The sequence below is a fragment of the Bubalus kerabau genome, chromosome 4 (genome assembly GCF_029407905.1).
Source record: "Bubalus kerabau isolate K-KA32 ecotype Philippines breed swamp buffalo chromosome 4, PCC_UOA_SB_1v2, whole genome shotgun sequence".
Classification (NCBI taxonomy): Eukaryota; Metazoa; Chordata; class Mammalia; order Artiodactyla; family Bovidae; genus Bubalus; species Bubalus kerabau.
The window spans coordinates 119,290,893-119,308,182 of record NC_073627.1 but is presented as its reverse complement, the minus strand read 5'-3'; the positions used below and the strand labels follow the sequence as shown (position 1 = coordinate 119,308,182).

The 17,290-nt window shown below is 39.4% G+C and overlaps 2 protein-coding genes across 17 annotated transcripts in view; one reads left to right on the top strand and one right to left on the bottom strand.

Annotated features, from left to right (window-relative positions):
- The window catches only part of PRUNE2 (prune homolog 2 with BCH domain), a 295,032-nt gene extending 280,292 nt beyond the window's left edge, over positions 1-14,740 (top strand). For 2 of the 3 annotated variants that reach the window (XM_055578337.1, XM_055578336.1), the window contains one exon: positions 11,629-14,740. In XM_055578337.1, the coding sequence (XP_055434312.1) occupies positions 11,629-11,659 (31 nt within the window). In that variant the 3' untranslated portion in view covers positions 11,660-14,740. Of the gene's footprint in view, positions 1-517; positions 557-5,028; positions 5,077-11,628 lie in introns of all 3 variants that reach the window. The other variant, XM_055578335.1, reaches the window with a different exon arrangement.
- Positions 1-17,290, bottom strand: part of GCNT1 (glucosaminyl (N-acetyl) transferase 1) — a 193,721-nt gene that overhangs the window by 20,989 nt on the left and 155,442 nt on the right. Inside the window, exons 4-5 of one of the 14 annotated variants that reach the window (XR_008713622.1) lie at positions 6,842-7,032; positions 4,949-5,135 (exon numbers count right to left, since the gene is read on the bottom strand). The exons of 9 other annotated variants lie outside the window; for them this stretch is intronic. Coding sequence is in view for 3 of the 5 variants with exons in the window: in XM_055578360.1 (XP_055434335.1) it covers positions 11,014-11,140; positions 11,722-11,786 (192 nt within the window). In the remaining 2 variants the exon portion in view is untranslated. Of the gene's footprint in view, positions 1-4,948; positions 5,136-5,387; positions 5,552-6,370; positions 7,033-10,669; positions 11,141-11,721; positions 11,787-17,290 lie in introns of those variants that run through there. 4 more of the 14 variants (XR_008713621.1, XM_055578362.1, XM_055578360.1 and 1 more) reach the window with 4 other exon arrangements.

Genomic DNA, 17,290 nt, shown 5'->3' with positions numbered 1-17,290 from the left:
GTGTGTGTGTACACCAGTGTCTTACTTGTGGGTGACCTCAACAGGCTACCAGAGGAAGAGGTCCTGGTATCAGTCCCTTGTAGTATATCATTTCCATGTACATCATGTCTTTGTCGTGTGTCTAAAGCTGTTGAGGTCAACCTAATTTGCAACTGAAACCTACTAAACCGGATACATCCCAGACTTGGCCCAGGCTGCAAGCTAATTTTAACTAGCCCTGACAACTGCTGTGGCTGTTTTCAGCTTTATTTCAGCCAGCATGCTTCCAGTCTCCTTGCAAGTTTTGTATCTCCCTTTATGAAGGACTTTGCAAAGGAAATGTACATAAACACAGACTTGGGAGTTCCTAAAACACCATATGTAATTGAAGGCATGTGTCTTAGGCTCCAAAAGTTGGTTTTTAAAAGCACATACGCTCCACTTTCATTTGGCTCTGCTTTGACTTCTTTTTTGTGACTCTCTCACGCTCTGCTTGCTTCTTGTTTCTTTTCTACACTGATAATTTTTGCTCATGCAGACTGGATGAAGATCTGAGGGAAGCATCTGAAGCAGCTAAGTAAGACTTGGTTTCCATTCAGCAGCTGGCAGTGATGTTGGCTTGCATTTCAGGAATGAATTGGGAGAACCTGCATGCCTGGTGTTTTATTCTTGCATCCTGATAATAGTGCTGCCCTTTAAAAGTTTCCTTTGTTCCATGATAGATGTAATTTCTCTTATTTATACTACAATCTGTTTGTCCCCCTAATGATAATGGTTATCTTGTTACTGTTAAACATTTTTAAAAAATATATATGCAATTTTAGGCACCACAAAAGACACACATCACAGGCCCTGCCATGAATAGTGTAACAGCCAGATGATCACTTGCATACATTGAGGCAATAAAACCTCACTAACTCATACTAATGCAGAAAAATGGTAGCAACTTGAAATACTTCTGTAGAACCAAATTCCTGAATTTCCAATATTTTTTTAAAAACTACTATTCAGTGACTGGGAAATATAGCTTAACTAACAGCTTCTGACTTATTTGCATGAGTACAAAAAATATTGCTCACTATTATAGTTTTCAAAATAGCAAAATCATAACTTTAATGCAAATATAAAATGAATACATGCCAATAATTTTATTCAACTAATTATTTAATCAAGGAACCAGTAAGCTGTTAAAAACCAGTTCAAAGAGTATTTGAAAAGCCAGATATCTATAAGCAATTTATAAGGGAACATGAGGATAAAAATGTTGGTTTAGATACAAAATTGATTAATGTTCAACAGGGCAATAAACTGTACCTCAGGCTGATCTTTTCCAGTGGACAGAAACTATTGCATCTCTGCTCAGTAAAAATCTGCAAGTTAATATCTGCTGCTACAGAGCTGTAAGATCAATAGGAAGTCAACTCAACAGTGCTTCTAAAGAACATCCAGTAATTTTATTTCCAGTTCACAAATAATTTTTCTGACACTGTTAAATATAAACAAGAATATTTGCTGCATCAAGCTTCTCCATTGCAAAAGTTGCTTACACTGTTAATTTTTATAACTTGTTCCTATTTTAATAGATATTGCAAAAGCAGAAAGCCTGGACAATGTCTAAACAGCTACAAATTCTGAATAAGTAAGATCTAAGTTAGTGAAGCTTTTCCCATATAGATATAAATGCCAGTTCGTCATGAAAACAATCCATTAAAATATTTTTCCCTACATTTTTGTAGCAGGTAGTCTGTAGAATTATTTACCTAAAGCATGGATCTTTTGGGTTAAAAATTCAAGGAAAGGTTTTTGCGTAGAAAGCTTAGTGTTAGCGTAGATCACTGTTAAATGTGCCCATATAGTGGTGCAGTGTACCCTGTTAGCATTTATCTGCGCTCAAATCGCACTGTCATGAGATTCCCCAAAGAGAGAGCAAGCAATTAGTTTCCCTTTCAAATTCTTTTTTTTTTTTTTTTTTTAGGATAACAGATTTATTAAATTAAGAAGCTGTTTTCAAGACAAAAATATAGGGAGGGAACATCAATAATTTTCCAGCCAAACCCATTATGGAGTCATAGTCATGTGCTCTCATTATTACCCTAAAATCTTGCCTCCTTCAATAGATACCTTCCCTCTATATTTCTACTCTTCCTGCTTAGCTACCATAAGAGAACATTGATCACTTTTGGCTTAGTTGTGTAGCTTTCTTTTTTCTCTCAAATTCTTCATTTGTTCACTTATCTACCTCCACAGACCCTCTCCCCAAAGATCTAAATGATCTTGGCTGGTCCTGAGATGTCTGGATCGCCTTCCTAAAGGAAGCAGCAAGCTCATGCCTAGTACATAGTAGATGCTCAATAAATTTCTGCTTCATCAATGGGTGAATGTGCATGAGACTAAGATCACTGCTGAGGCGCAGTGCTTCTCAAACTTAACAGCACATCAGAATCACCTGCAGTGTCCTGGGCCTCACTCCCAAAGTTTCTGATCAGCAGGCCTGAAAATCTGTATTGCTAACAAGTTCCCAGTAATGCCAATACTGCCAGTCTCAGGACCTTGCTTGGAGAGTCTGGCTGAATAAAACTAATCAGATTTGTCCTCAGAAGTCTATGCTCTTGCTTTGAATTCAATGGGTAAGCCATCTGTCCAAATTCCCCATTAATTTTACTTCTTCTGATGGTGACATTATAGCTATGAGGAACTGAAAATGTGGAAGGAGAAAGAATTTTACTGTTGACCCCACAGATGATCGAAATCCCACAGAATCCTACCATTTCCGCACACTAACCATATCTTCTTAACTACCTTTGAGCCTCTGAAGTGGTCCCCCAATCCTTGGACAGACTGTAGATGATGACTTGCAGTTCAGAAAACATAATCACTGCAGATCTATGGTTACAGGTTCCTCTTATGAACAGATGCCCCCTGACTTTCCACGTGACCTTAACTAGAAAGCTTCAGGCTGTTTCTAACAAAAGCAAACATATACCCTGTCAGGGAACAAAGCCTATCTGTTCAGTGTTTGGCTTTAGCCCTATTAGTGTTTTTAAACATTCATCCTTTCCCCATTAGGGATACTGCCTTCACCTCTAACTGACTTTCAGAAGGAGATTCCCTCAGCCAGTCTTATTTTTTCCTTAAACCTTAAATTCTGAACAGGAAAGAAAATATTTTAAAAAGGATAAATTGTACACAGAGAGTCATTCTTATTTTGCAAAAGGTGAGGAATCTATCTGTTGCCTTTGGAGTGACAGTGGTATATGAACTGTAAATTGCTCTTTGCTTTGGAAGGATTGCTGCTGCTGCTAAGTCGCTTCAGTCGTGCCCGACTCTGTGCGACCCCAGAGACGGCAGCCCACCAGGCTGCCCCGTCCCTGGGATTCTCCAGGCAAGAACACTGGAGTGGGTTGCCATTGCCTTCTCCAATGCATGAAAGTGAAAAGTGAAAGGGAAGGCGCTCAGTCCTGTCCGACTCTTAGTGACCCCATGGACTGCAGCCTACCAGGCTCCTCCGTCCATGGGATTTTCCAGGCAAGAGTACTGGAGTGGGTTAGGGTTATGCAAAGTTAAAAAGCAGAAACGCTAGGTTTAGAAGACTGCCTGCCCTTTCTTGATTCCATTTCAGCTTTACTAGGTTTTTCTAGCACACTGTCAATGCTTGCCTGACTGTTCCCGTTCACTAGAGTTGCCAACTATCTTCTATAAAAATACCACCACCAGAGAGAAGGGTAGGGATTGAGGGGGAAAAGCCTTCTGACTTTCTCAAGGAACTAGCCTTTTGCCATTTGCAAAATACCTAACGTTAATAACCACACCTCTATGTGTAGACAGAAACCTTTGCATGTGAAATTATCACATTACAGAAGGAGCTCTCACATATAAAAAGGAGCGCTGTGCTGTGCTGTGCTGTGCTGTGCTTAGTCGTTCAGTCCTGTCCAACTCTTTGTGACCCCATGGACTGTAGCCCGCTAGGCTCCTCTGTCCACGGAGATTCTCCAGGCAAGAATACTGGAGTGGGTTGCCATGCCTTCCTCCAGGGGATCCTCTCAAACCAGGGATCAAACCCAGGTCTCCCGCATTACAGGCGAATTCTTTACCGTCTGAGCCACCAGGGAAGTGCAGAATCTCTTAGTATAGTGTTTGTTTGCAGAAAATAAAATATTTACCAGAGGGGGAAAAGTAAAAAGTTGAAGTGTTAAGTATAATTGGAAATTAATATAAAGCAACTTTGAAATTTGCTAACAGAGGAATCTCACAGAATATCAAAAGCAGCTTAATATTACACAAACAAGCATAAACATGTTCATACACAGTAATAAAACTCTCCTTATTTTATGGTTACATGTTTCTTTCTGGACATGATCAGTTTCGGTTAATGTCAGGACTGGCTTGTTTGACCAGAACACGGCTGAGCTGTGTTACATTTTTGTGACAATACCAAGGAAGGCTGACACTGGCATTTTCCCTTTTAGTGTCTTGGAAAATCTTCATTGTTGTGGAAACTGCAAGTTAACTGGGTTCATATATGAATAAAATTAGAGGGATTGTCCTTTGTGCATAAAATATTATATTACAAATAAAAATTTGTAGTACTCTGTTCACCAAACACGATAGATTTAAAAGTCAGGAAGAAAATAACAAGGATAGAAGAGACATGGAGGTCTTGGGAGTGTTCAATCTTCCTTTTATGTTTCTGAATCAGGAGCAATTACTGTATTGCAAAACTGACGGTAATTAGTCTCATCGTCTGTTCAGGTGTAGATTAGACGTGTTCAGTAGTAGCAATGGGACCACACTAATCAGTTTCAGTTCAGTTCCGTCACTCAGTCGTGTCTGACTCTTTGCAACCCCATGGACTACAGCACGCCAGGCTTCCCTATCCATCACCAACTCCCGGACCTTGCTCAAACTCAAGTCCATCGAGTTGGTGATGCCATCCAACCATTTTATCCTCTGTTGTCTAACCGGTTTAAAAAGTTCAAATCTGTCCTGTTTATAAAGTGGTAACAGTAGAGAGAACGTTTACTGCTTCCTTTTTTTCCCCCTTGCACTCAGAACTAGCTGCCTTTACAATGATCCAGAAATGTCTTCTATGGAGAAGGAGTAAGAATTCACCATCAATAACAATTATGTGGTTATTCATTGTATTGTATGGCTGGGCTCTGAAAGACAAAAATACATTGAGGATTGGGTAAACACCGTTTAGATGTTCAGCTTTCACGTTCTCTATGCCTGAAATTATAAACTTAAAAAGAAATGTGTCAGCTTAACACCATCTCATTCATGATCACCATTAGATGTCTTAAGGAAAACCCAAGTCTTTACTTGGTGTTCTATTTTTCCAGCCCCAAAATGAGGAGAAAATGAATATTAGAGCCAGATGTAAAAGCATTTGGGCAAGAAGAATCCAACTGTTTTCTGAATTACATCATCCGTATTTTAATTAGTGAAAGTAGGGACTTCCATTTGAAATTATTATTTTGGTGGGTGGGAGAGAAAACATCCTTATTTAGAAAATTCAAGAGGCAGCTCAGCCTGGACGGAACTTTAGAAATGATCTTGTCCATCTAGTCTCATCCTATGAGAAATAAAAATTGAGCATGTATTTACCATGTGCCAAGTTCTAAGTAAAAAGCTGCACCCACCCTATCTCATTTTTATCCTCAAAACAAGCCAAGGAAGTCCATTGTACAGATAAGGAAAGAGCAGCATAGAGAGATAAGCTGTTCAGCTTGAAGAATGGCCTGGAGCTGGGACTGGAGCCTTTGAGGTGCAGTTCCAGACCCAGTGGTTGTGGTTTTAAAGTCAGAGATAGGTGGCCTTGATGCTGCAATGGGTGTTCAACCTCTGATCTAACCAGGGAGGACAAAATTTAAGCCTAAAACAAAAGGGTTCACTGCTGTCCCGTCAGTTTCAGGGAATAAGCTGTGATCACCATCATGTTCTCAGAGAGAACTTGGCCCTCCAATCAGGGGCTCTTAATTGGGTGTGAGTTGTGGAGAATTCAACATTGTCCTCCTCCACAGGAATCCAGAAGGAGGGGCAAAGATCCGCATTTAAATATATCTGCTATTGTCACCTTTTGTTCTCTTGTGACCTCCTTTTCCCTGGAGGAGGTCTGAAGGGAAACTGGAAAATCCCGGTGCACTGGCTCGGGAGTTGCCACGGTGACCTTATAAGGAAGTTTATGCACAAAAAACTCAAGGGAAGGTCTTTACTGGCAAAGAACAAAAGCCTTAAAGAAGACCTTTGAAATCGCACAGCTACTTTTCTGAAGGTTTTACTGGTCCCACCTTTTTGAGATGAAGACAGCAATTGCTTCAAGCAAACTGCCACGCGAAAATTCTACAAAACAAAAATACCATAGTCCATCGAAAAAAAAAAATTTTTTTTGGCAAATCATCCCTCAGCAAGGCAGCGCCCCCTAGAGCAGCGTCCTGCACCTACAGTTAACGAGCTGCATGGGCAGAAGGTCCCTCACTAACCTACAGCTGCTACATCTGCGGGCTTACCCACTCCTCTGCCTGCCTTGTCTGTTTTGCTCCCCATCTGTATATAAGGCTGTCTGGGTTGGGAAGAGGGCAAAACACCATTCTGGTTGGGCTTCATTCCGGGGCTGGGCATGGGGATGGGGGTGGGGGAGATGCAACTTGTTAATGTTACTTGCCATTTCTTAGAAAATATTAGTCTCCCTGCCTCCCCTTTCATCAGCCCTCTCTTTCCTAAGCTCTTTCTTACCAGGCACATGATCACAGTGTGGAGGATGAGATCTGGGATGAGGGGCCAGAGTGGCCAAGATTTTTTTTTGCTGACTTCCTGCTCTGGAGTTCTGGCTTTATTTAGCTTCAGGCTAAGAGGCTTCATTTACCTTCTAGTTTCTGAGTGGAAGCATTTTACACCTTCTATAGCTAGTATTAAATGGATAAGCTGAAAAATGGGCAAAGACTCTTCCAAGGAGCTCAATTAGGCCAAGAATAAGACGTCCAGTGTGCTGATGCTGTCGTGGCCTCTTGTCTCCTCAGAGAGAGAAGGGAAGGTTAAGTCCATCTCCCGCTCTTCCTACAGAAAACAGGTTTATCATTAAACAATGTTGTCTGATACTCTGTAAAAAACAAAGAACAAAAAAACCTCATTTAACACACATTAGGAGCCAAAAATAGCCTATAGAAAATTATCAAAAAAGTTACTATGTCTCACTGGAAAATTAGGTTATAGAAAGTGAAGCCCATCTGCCCAGTGAGGAATGCTCCTTTCATGTTTGAATTCTGATTAAAAGTTAAGTTTTTTCCCCAAAGCATACTATTTTGAAAAGTAATCCAGATGTTTGTCTCCTTCACACTCAGGTTTGGATTTTATTTTTTTCATTCATCTCCTAAAATGGGCAACATGACTTTTTATATTCTTACATAAAAAGTGTACATGGTCCAGAAGTGGGTCTATGCGGGGAGACTTAAATTAATAGTGTTGTCCATAGTTTCATTAGCTCCACAAGACCACTGCTGCCTTGTAATCTTCAGGTGGTTTCCTGGATTTACTTAAAAAGCATCCACTTTTGACTATCTTCTTGCTCTTTCCATAAACTCAATTATTAAATTTCAGTCTCTCAGCATTTGTGTACCAAAAACTGAAGGGATAAATTAAACCCTAAAAGGTTTACAAAAAAGTCAGTATGAAAAATGAAGTGTTTCAAAGTGGTCTGTTATTTTCAGATTTTTATCAGGTGCCTTGATGGTGAAACAAAGTGACCATGTATACTTTAAACTTTTCAAGATGATTTCAAGTATCTTGACCCAGATTCTACTTTTCAGACAGTGTACTCCAAATTTTGATTTAATAAATATTCTCTTGGTCTATGAAAGACACTGAGCCACCACCATGTAAATAGCAATAAAATTCCAATCATCAGTCAAACAATATATTCTTTCAGGAATAACTGCAGCTGGGAAGCACATTTTTGAAGCAAAAACAAAAGGACCTGTTTTTTGGAAAAGCATATTAGAAAAAGATTGACAGGTCAGAGTAGATAAAAAGCAGACAGACACCTTCATGGTAAAAACCCTGTTGATAAGGGAACAAGTCAGATCCTAGAGGGCATAAAAAAGAGATTAATATCCATGACAACCTGGCCTCTCCTAATAGTCAGTATGGCTGGGTTTGAAAACTCCCAAAGGACAGAAGATTATTGCAAGTAGAGTAATTAAGCAGTGAGATATGGTTTTCTCATTTCAGAGACACTGAATTGCTACTATTACTTACTCTACTGCTGCTGCTGCTGCTAAGTCACTTCAGTCGTGTCCGTCTCTGTGCGACCCCATAGACGGCAGCCCACCAGGCTCCCCTGTCCCTGGGATTCTCTAGGCAAGAGCACTGGAGTGGGTTGCCATTTCCTTCTCCAATGCATGAAAGTAAAAAGTGAAAGTGAAGTCGCTCAGTCCTGTCCGACTCTTAGCAACCCTATGGACTACAGCCTACCAGGCTCCTCCGTCCATGGGATTTTCCAGGCAAGAGTACTGGAGTGGGGTGCCATTGCCTTCTCCACTTACTACTGAACTAATATTACTGCTACCAATAATAGACATGTACTATATGTTCATTATGTACAATTGAAAACACTTTAATCCTTAGCAAGCTGTTCTATTTTACAGATATAGAAATGGAGACTTAGAAAAGACAGGTAGCCTGGCCAAGGCCCCAGGGCTAAGAAATGGTAGAATTGCTGAGGGTATCTCAAAGGAGTATACCTTACTGCTGTACCCTGGATGGGTTAGCTTTATTTGCACAACTATGAGAATGAACAGGGCTCATTTGCTGCAGATTCCACAAGTAAAGCACAGTAACCTTTGCAACACATAAATGTAAGGCCTCCCTCCCTCCAGAGAGAGGAAGGGCAGATCTTAGCGAAATTCGCACATACTTCCCAAATTGCCCAATTCAAACAGAACATTTTTCTTTCGTTTCCTCCTCTGCGTGTTCACTGGCTGTAGTCAGTTTCTCTGGTAGGTGTCAGAAAACTGTGATATGTTCACAAGAGGTAGAAGAAAGACACAAGTGGCCCAAAGACATTTTCGGCTTATTCCCTAGATATTTGGAAACTCAATAGACATTCTCTTTCCTTTTTTTCATATTTTTTTTAATTGAAGTATAGTTGATTTACAATGTTGTGTCAGTGTAAGGTGTATAGTAGTGATTCAGTGTGTGTGTGTGTGTGTGTGTGTACATATTCAGATTCTTTTCACTTGACCTAGAGATTATCATACTAAATCAGATGAATACCATATGATACCACTTATATATGGAGTCTAAAAAAAAATGATACAAATGAACTTATATACAAAATAGAAATAGACTCTCAGAGAAAACGTTTATTACGTTTTGGTCACCAAACTCAGGAGACATTCTTTAAAAACAAGTTTTTCTTAGGTTATAAGAATCCATCTCATTAAGGTAGCTGTGCCCCTTTCAGGCAAATCCTTTGGCTTTAGAAAATGTTGGAGGGTGAGAGTGAAAACAGTGGAGTCACAGCCAACAAGTCCCCAACATGTACCCTGGAGGTGAAAGCTGGTCCCTCACACCCAGGGACATGTCACACACACTCTTCAGAAGCACGCAGAACCCAGCATGTGCGGCCATGGAAATCACAGATGATTCGGGAGCAAGGTGGCCTCTGCCTGTGGGGAGGGATGGGTGGCCCAGGGTAATGCTTGCACTTGGCTTATTAGGGTTGTTTTTTTTTTTTCCCTAAAATGATAAAATACAGCTAACACAAAATATACTATCTTAACCATTTTCAAGTATACAATTCAGTAATATTAAGTACATTCATGTTGGGCAATCAGTCTCCATAACTTTTCGGTCTTGCAAAACTAAAACTCTTTTCCCATTACATCACAACTCCCACCCCACTACATACCACCCCTTCTACTGTCTGTCTCTATAAATTTGCTCTAGTGGAATCGCATGATATTTGTCTTTCTACAACTGGCTTATTTCACTTGCCATAATGTCCTCAAGGTTCATCTATGTTCTAGTTTCCTTCCTTTTAAAGGCTGAATAATATTCATTATCCGGGAGGAGGAAATGGCAACCTATCATTATAGGTATACACCAAATTTTGCTATCCATTCATCCATCAGTGGACACTTAGGTGGCTTCCTCTTTCTAGCTTTTGTGAACATTGCTATTATGAACATGGGTGTAAAAATATCTGTTCGAGTCCCCATTTTCATTTATTTTAAATATATATCTAGAGAAGTGGAATTCTGGGTTATATGGGAGTTCTATTTTTAATTTTTTGAGGAACTTCTATATTATTTCCCTTAATAGCTGCACTAATTTACATTCCTAACAACAGTACACAAGGGTTTCCTTTTCCCAGCATCTTCGTCAGCACTTTTTTCCTGTTTTTTTAGATCATAGCCATGTGAGGGAGTACCTCAATGTGATTTTGAGTTGTGCTTTTTAAAAACAGCTTTATTGGGACAAAATTTACTCATTTAAACTACACAGTTCAGTGGCTCAACAGTGTCACTGAGTTGTGCAAGCAACACCACAATCAATTTTAGAACATTGTCCTCACTTGTAAATTACTCTGTCACTCCCATTTCCCCCCACCCCAAGTCCCTGATAACCAGCAGCCTACTTCCTGACCATATGTGCCTCTTCTGGGCCTTTCCTATGAATGTAGTAACATGAGCTTTAGGGCTGGCTTCTTTCGTTTAGCCTCATGTTTCCAGGGTCATACATGTAGTAGCAAGGTTATAACTTTTCACGTTAGAAATGTACTTTTGATGAATTTAACATACAATTTTTAAAACTCCAAGACACATTATCTGGGAGGAAGCATCGAAGATGTTATGTGTGAAAAAATGTCAACAGTGGTTTTATTTGGATGATGGCCCAACAAGTAACTTTAAAATTTTATTTTTCTTCATTTTTTCTGTAATTTTCAGAAATAGAAAAATAAACATGTGCTTCTTTTATAATGAGGAAAAAATGTATTATATGTCTTTCAATGTATGCAGTCTTTTGTCTTTGATTTTATCATGTATTTACTTGACTGTGCCAGGTCCTAGCTGCAGCGTGGAGTCTAGTTCCCTGACCAGAGATTGAAGCCTGGCCGCCTGCATTGGAAGCGTAGAGTCTTAACCACTGGACCACCAGGAAAGTCCTGGAAAAAAAAATTTTTTTTTAAGAAAATACTGGAGGGCTTTTTGCCACTGTTTTATTGTTTACCACTGTCATAATTTAGCACTTGTCATATATTCCTTATATCAGGCAGATCATTTATTTGCCTCTCAAGAAACAGTCATTTACAAAAAAGGAAAGGTGGATTTCCAAAATGCAATAATATTCCTTAACCTATTTAAAAATGAGGTGGCACAAGAGTCTTTTGCCCTCTAGATCATTTTGAAAGGTGTAAAATGCTTCTAGAAACAGTTTGGCAAAAATAAATAGACTCCATCTTTTAGAGAAAGCCTTGGCAACTCGGGGAAAACTGTGTTTTTACCAGATTGGTCTAGTATAAGAAACGTGCATGAATTATTTTCAATAAGTCCTCAGGAAAAAAAAGCAACAAGCACAGGCTCCCTGAATCATTACTGTTTCTTATTCAGTTTTTCATGTTGCTCATTTTTTTTTCTTCCTTTCTTTTCAAAGTATTCATCTGAAGCTGAAAGAAAAGCCCTAGTTGGCCACATCTGGACGAAGGGGCTGCTTGTCTGCTTCGTGGTTCTGTTGAAACATACCTACCTGGAAGAGAGAGCAGTGATGGTAGTCTGTTTCCTCTCTGCACTACCTGCTGCCATTCTAAATTTCTAAGGGGAAAAACAGCAAGAGAATCTGTTTACTCTTAACATGTTTTATGGAATTGTGTGTATTTTCCTATTTTGCCAATTATGTGCCTCAGAGATTTTAGTTGAACCTTAGCAAGAAAGTAGGACCTTCCATTTCAATATTTCATTAACCCTTGGTACAGTGGTATTTCAGTCCCTAGGAAAGTTGGCCCCACATAAACTCTACCTTTCAAGCCCTAAGCTTGCTTAAGATAGCCATACATAGACACAGGTGTGACACCACGTCAGTTAAGCATCCACTTGGTTCTTGTCCACGTTTATTCTAACATCTCCAAAGGAAGCCAGGTTTCCTAATTCACACCAATTTCGTTTTAGTTATCAAAATGGGCATTGTGTTTTTTGTGAATTTGGTTTTTTAAAAAAGTCATTTCTTCAGTGAACGTTGAGGACCTCCAAACTGAGAAACTTAAGGATCAATGTTCACATTTCTGGTAGCTGTCTTTGATTCAAGCCATGAACTTAGTTCAAGATGTCACACTTTAAGTGCTAAGGACACTGTGGAAGGCAGCCCCTCAGAAATTCATTCTTTGGTAACACTGAGTTATCTGAATCTCTCTCATATGCATTATAAAACATAATCTGCTTTAACACACTCACAGGCTTAAAATTAAATATGAGTATGTACTATCCTTTGCAAAATAGTTCTTTATAGTCTTCATATGTTTTTTAAAATACCAGCATGGTTTAGAACTCATGGGCCTCTAGAGGAGGGAGGGGTTGGTAAATCTAGCACCTCAACCTGTTTTCACATGGCCTTCAAGAACGGTTTTCATGCTTTGGGTTGAAAAAAATTTTTTAATATTTCATGACATAAGAGAACTATCAAATTTCAGTCCCCATAAATAACGTCTGATTGAAACATGGCCACACAAATTTGTTGACAGACTCTCTGCAGCTACTTTCATCTTACAGCAGCAGAATGGAGTAACTGCCACAGACCATGTGGCCCATGGGGCCTGAAACATTGACTCTCTTTATAGACAGCGTTTGCTGAGCCCTGTGCCAGCCCATGCAACCTTCCTCTGTCTCCCATTTGTACTCAGATGCTGGTTTCTCTAACAGTACGCACAAATTAGGCTGCAAACTAATTTACTCTTAAAAAAGTAAACTTCTGGCATCCACAAATCAGCAAGACTCACATCTGCTGACAAAGGCAAGGAGTTCCTAGCCATGAACACATGGCTCAGGTCGTGTTTACACAACCCAAAGTTAAGCCTGCTTAGAAGGCTTCTGGCTGTTCAGAGGTGTTGCTGAGGTCCTGTCCTTAACCCTGGAAACTCACAGACTCCGCTATCACATATTATTAACAGTCTCTTCAAAATTAAACTGTAGTGGAGACCAGGGTTCCACCATACTCTGAGGGTGATAACTATCTCTGGGAGAGCTTTCAGGGACATGTCGAGCCCTGGGTATCATAAGCTTTGAAGTAGACATCTTTGCACAGGTTTCTGAATTTCACTGCCTTCATCTGCTTCATGTCCGTCCCTCACCCACCTGCCAGACATGCCTTCATACACACAGGTCAGCTCTCTCTCCTCCATAAGCCATAGTTACTATGTCCCCTTCTCAATCCCTTTCCACTTGGTATCCTACTAGATCATTCTTCTGGGTCTCCACCCTCATAACATCTGGCTTGTCTGATAGAAAAACCCTGGAGCACGTCTTCTTCCACAGCCCACCTCCGCCTTTGGCAGCCCAAATTGTGCCATTCCCAGAACTTAGCATGGACATAAGCGCAATGACCCAGTTTTCCAATTTGTTCACCCAGTTTGCTCACTGTTGCCCTGGCATCATTATTAATAATGCTCTCTCACTCAGTAAAGTCCCATTTTGGAAGATGAATTATGTGGTCCCCTTAGCCACAGGAAGTAATGAAGAATTCAGTGTTCAGCTTAGAGGTATGAACTGGAGGACATACAGCTGTCCATAAAAGGTTCTTGTGACAGTCAACCAGACACAACAGCCTTAGCATTTACATTGTCTTTGAACTTGTCCAGCCTGTTCATGGAAGGCTACTCAAGTGGTATTCTGTTTGGAGTTTTATCTTCCTATGTGGAAATTATGAGCATCTTTCCTGATCAATGATTTTGTTTGGACTGTTCAATGGGCTACATAACCATTCTGATAGTTAGGCATCTGCTATTTTATTATCTTAAAAAGAAAATTTAATTGCACGTGCTAGATAAAAGCTACCATGTAAATTCAAATCAAGTGAATAGAAGCCTAGAAGAATTCTGAAAAAAATAACCCCTCAGCAAATAAGTAGACAGATGTAAACATTCACACCATTAGCTATCTAGCTTTTGCATTCTGAGCATTCTTGCTTTGGTTCTGACTTCTGGGAACTGTTTGCACTTTTCCTGTAGATTTGTTGTTAAGGGAACCAAGGGGTCATTGGGGCCAAAGTATTGTTTTCCCAAAGTGTCAACTGCTATTCACTTAGCTCCTTGATTAAGAGAAAGAACAAAAATCTGCACAGAAGATATTGTCAAGGAGTAAGAAAGTCTGTCTGAGGGCAATAGCTAAGGGTGGAAGAAAACCCGGAAGTTCCTGTTGAAGCCATACAATGTTTTATGGGGTTATCTTCTAAGACATAATACCGACATATGTGAGGAAGTCACTACTCCAGGCCTTTGTGTTATTAAGGTCTCGTTTTAAGTATTCAGTTATGGTACTGATTTTGCAACTCTCATCTAATTAATCATAATGCCTCTGTAGTTTGCTCCCTTAGAAATATTTAGATGTGCACAAATGAATCTTTTATATGTTTAAAGGTTTTTTTCTACCATGTATTGGATTGCTCAGAATAAAGTATCTATTAGATCTTTGTTTTAGTAAATAAATTCTATCTAAATAGTGTGAATTGATAATATAAAAATATGTAACAACACTATATATATATTCATATATATATATATATATATAGCCTCTCTGTATAATTCAGAAATAAAAAAAAATGATTCCACAAGTGATGGCATTCTTTCTCTGAGTCAGTAAGAATTTATTTCCAGCTTCACTTTGCAGGAGGTCTTATCTGGATGTCAGTCTAGCTAGGCCCTCAGCTAGAGGCATTCTAGTCACCCAAACTTTATTCCCTTTTCATTTTTGTTTTCCATGCCTCAAACAGCTACACTTTCAAAATGTGTTGTTTGCTTCCTGAGAAAGCAATTTCTCACTTTGGAAGCATCTCTCAGTTTCATGGTTACTTGATTTTGTCAACTTTTCCTTTCTCTGTCCCTTATCTTTCCAGAGCAGAGGTTTATTTTTTAATTAAAATGGATTAAATACCATTTTAAATTTAGGTTCTTTAATTTTTACTTTCACAACCATCAAACAGCACTGGGAATTACCACTGAGATTTTTTTTTTTTTTTTTAACCTAATAAACAAATGTGTGCCTCTGTCTCTCAGAAAGTTGTTGGAATAACCAAATGAGACGTTGCTTTACAAAAAGTGAGACACTTCATGTCTTCGTGATCTAGGATTTAGTGCTGGTGGATACTGTCCTCTACTTAACTAATAGAAGAAGGACGAGAGAAGACTGAGAGGTAATGACAGGCAAATGAAGGGCACGATATTACAAGGTGGCTGGTCACATTCATTCTGCTCCCGTCACCTAAGTATGGCTGTGGGAATGGGAGGCAGGCCAGGCATCCAGCACTAGGGGAAAGGATGGGTGAAATGTGGAGGATACACACATGGTATTGACACAGCTTCCAGAAGCGAATTATACACTGAGAGAGCAACACTTCAATCATGGGGCAGAGTGGAAAAAGAAGACTCAGTATTTATAGTCGAGTCATTTATGTAAAGTCTAACCCCCCCACACACAATATTCTACAAAGTCCATGAATAGTTAATGACTTGGCATGCTCATTAGAGTGAGTACAGGGGTAAAGGTAGGAGTGGGGACCCAGAATGAAGCTAGAAGTCTAATTAAAAATCAAAATGAATAATAAGCTTTTTAATTGGCTGAAGTTAAAGTAACTAAAATGAAAATACCTTAAACTTTCAGTCATAGATCATAGAAAAGCCGTGTTAAGTTGCTTTGGGACATCAAGGGGCTGTTCCCTTCTACTGCTTCTCCCGTGGTTTTAACACTTCTCTGCATTGGCTGCATCAGTGCTCTGCAGCTGCCAGAAGCCTGTCCTGGGCTACCCTACCCTGAACAGTCATGGAGATTTTAATAAAACTGGTACCTTCTTACACATCAATCCTCACACAGTTGTAGGCTTTATAAAGCAAGGAGATTGCTCTGGGAAGCTAATTTTCCTAGAGTTTCATTCACATCCATTCAAAACAATTCTCTTTAGTCAAGCAAAATTATTTATTTTCAATATATAGCCATTTTAGTGATACTCAGATGACAGACACCAATAATTGCCATCCACTAACTCTTGTCTTACCCTTAGTGAGACACCTACATCTTCGATGCTTAATCATGCCCTCCTTGTGAAACTCTCCTCCCATAGATTGGTGAATTGAATTGTCCTTTCTCTCCCCATATTTGTTATCTATTGGTACTTAACAAATTACAGTGAATTCTCATTATTTGAAGAAGTTACATCCTATTAAAGCAATGAAAACATTGAATCAGTGCATACTGAACCACTGCTCCTACAGGAAAACAGGGTTAGGTTCCTGTGAGCCTCTGGTCACATTTCCATCAAGTGATCAATAACTAATCTTATTTTATATGTGCTTTTTTTTTAACAGATGCTTTCTTTAATGATATCTTGTTGAGTCACATTAACATTGAACTCACAGCCACACTGAATTCACAGCCAAATCCTGAATATAACTCACACCTGAATGAAGATCATCTGTTACATGAATTTTCTCTGTAAGGCACATTTCCTTGCACTTAGGAACATTAGACAGTACTTCAGCGCTATGCTTGGAGACTAAATAGTAAAATTAGCAAGAAAAATCACAAAATTCCAAAATTACACTAAATAGACTATGAAAAAGTTATGTATTTACAGTGTGAGAAGTGGAACCAGAAAGGTGAGCTTTGCTTTGTTCAACCTCATCTGGGAACATGTGCATCAGATAAGTCAACTTTCACCTTCTGTATGTGTCTGTAAATGATCATGAAAACAAGATGAACATGGATTTGGGATTAAAATAAATTTTAGTGAATAGGAGAATTTGCAGTTATGGGCATTCTTAAATAATGAAAATCAACTGTGTATGCCAAGACTTAGCAGCCTGAACATCACACATTTATTATCTCATTTTCTATAAATTGGAAATCCTGATACATCTTAGCTAGGTCCTCTACTTTAAGGCATCTCACAGGCTGGCAGCTGGCAACCACAGTGTTGGCTCAAGGTCTCTCACAAGACTGATGTCATCAAGATGCGGACAAAGTTTATGGCTCCCTCTTGCAAGAGGTTCAACTGGGAAAGAATCTGCCAAGTTCATTCACATGGCTGTTGGCAAGATTCAGTTTTTGGAAGGCTG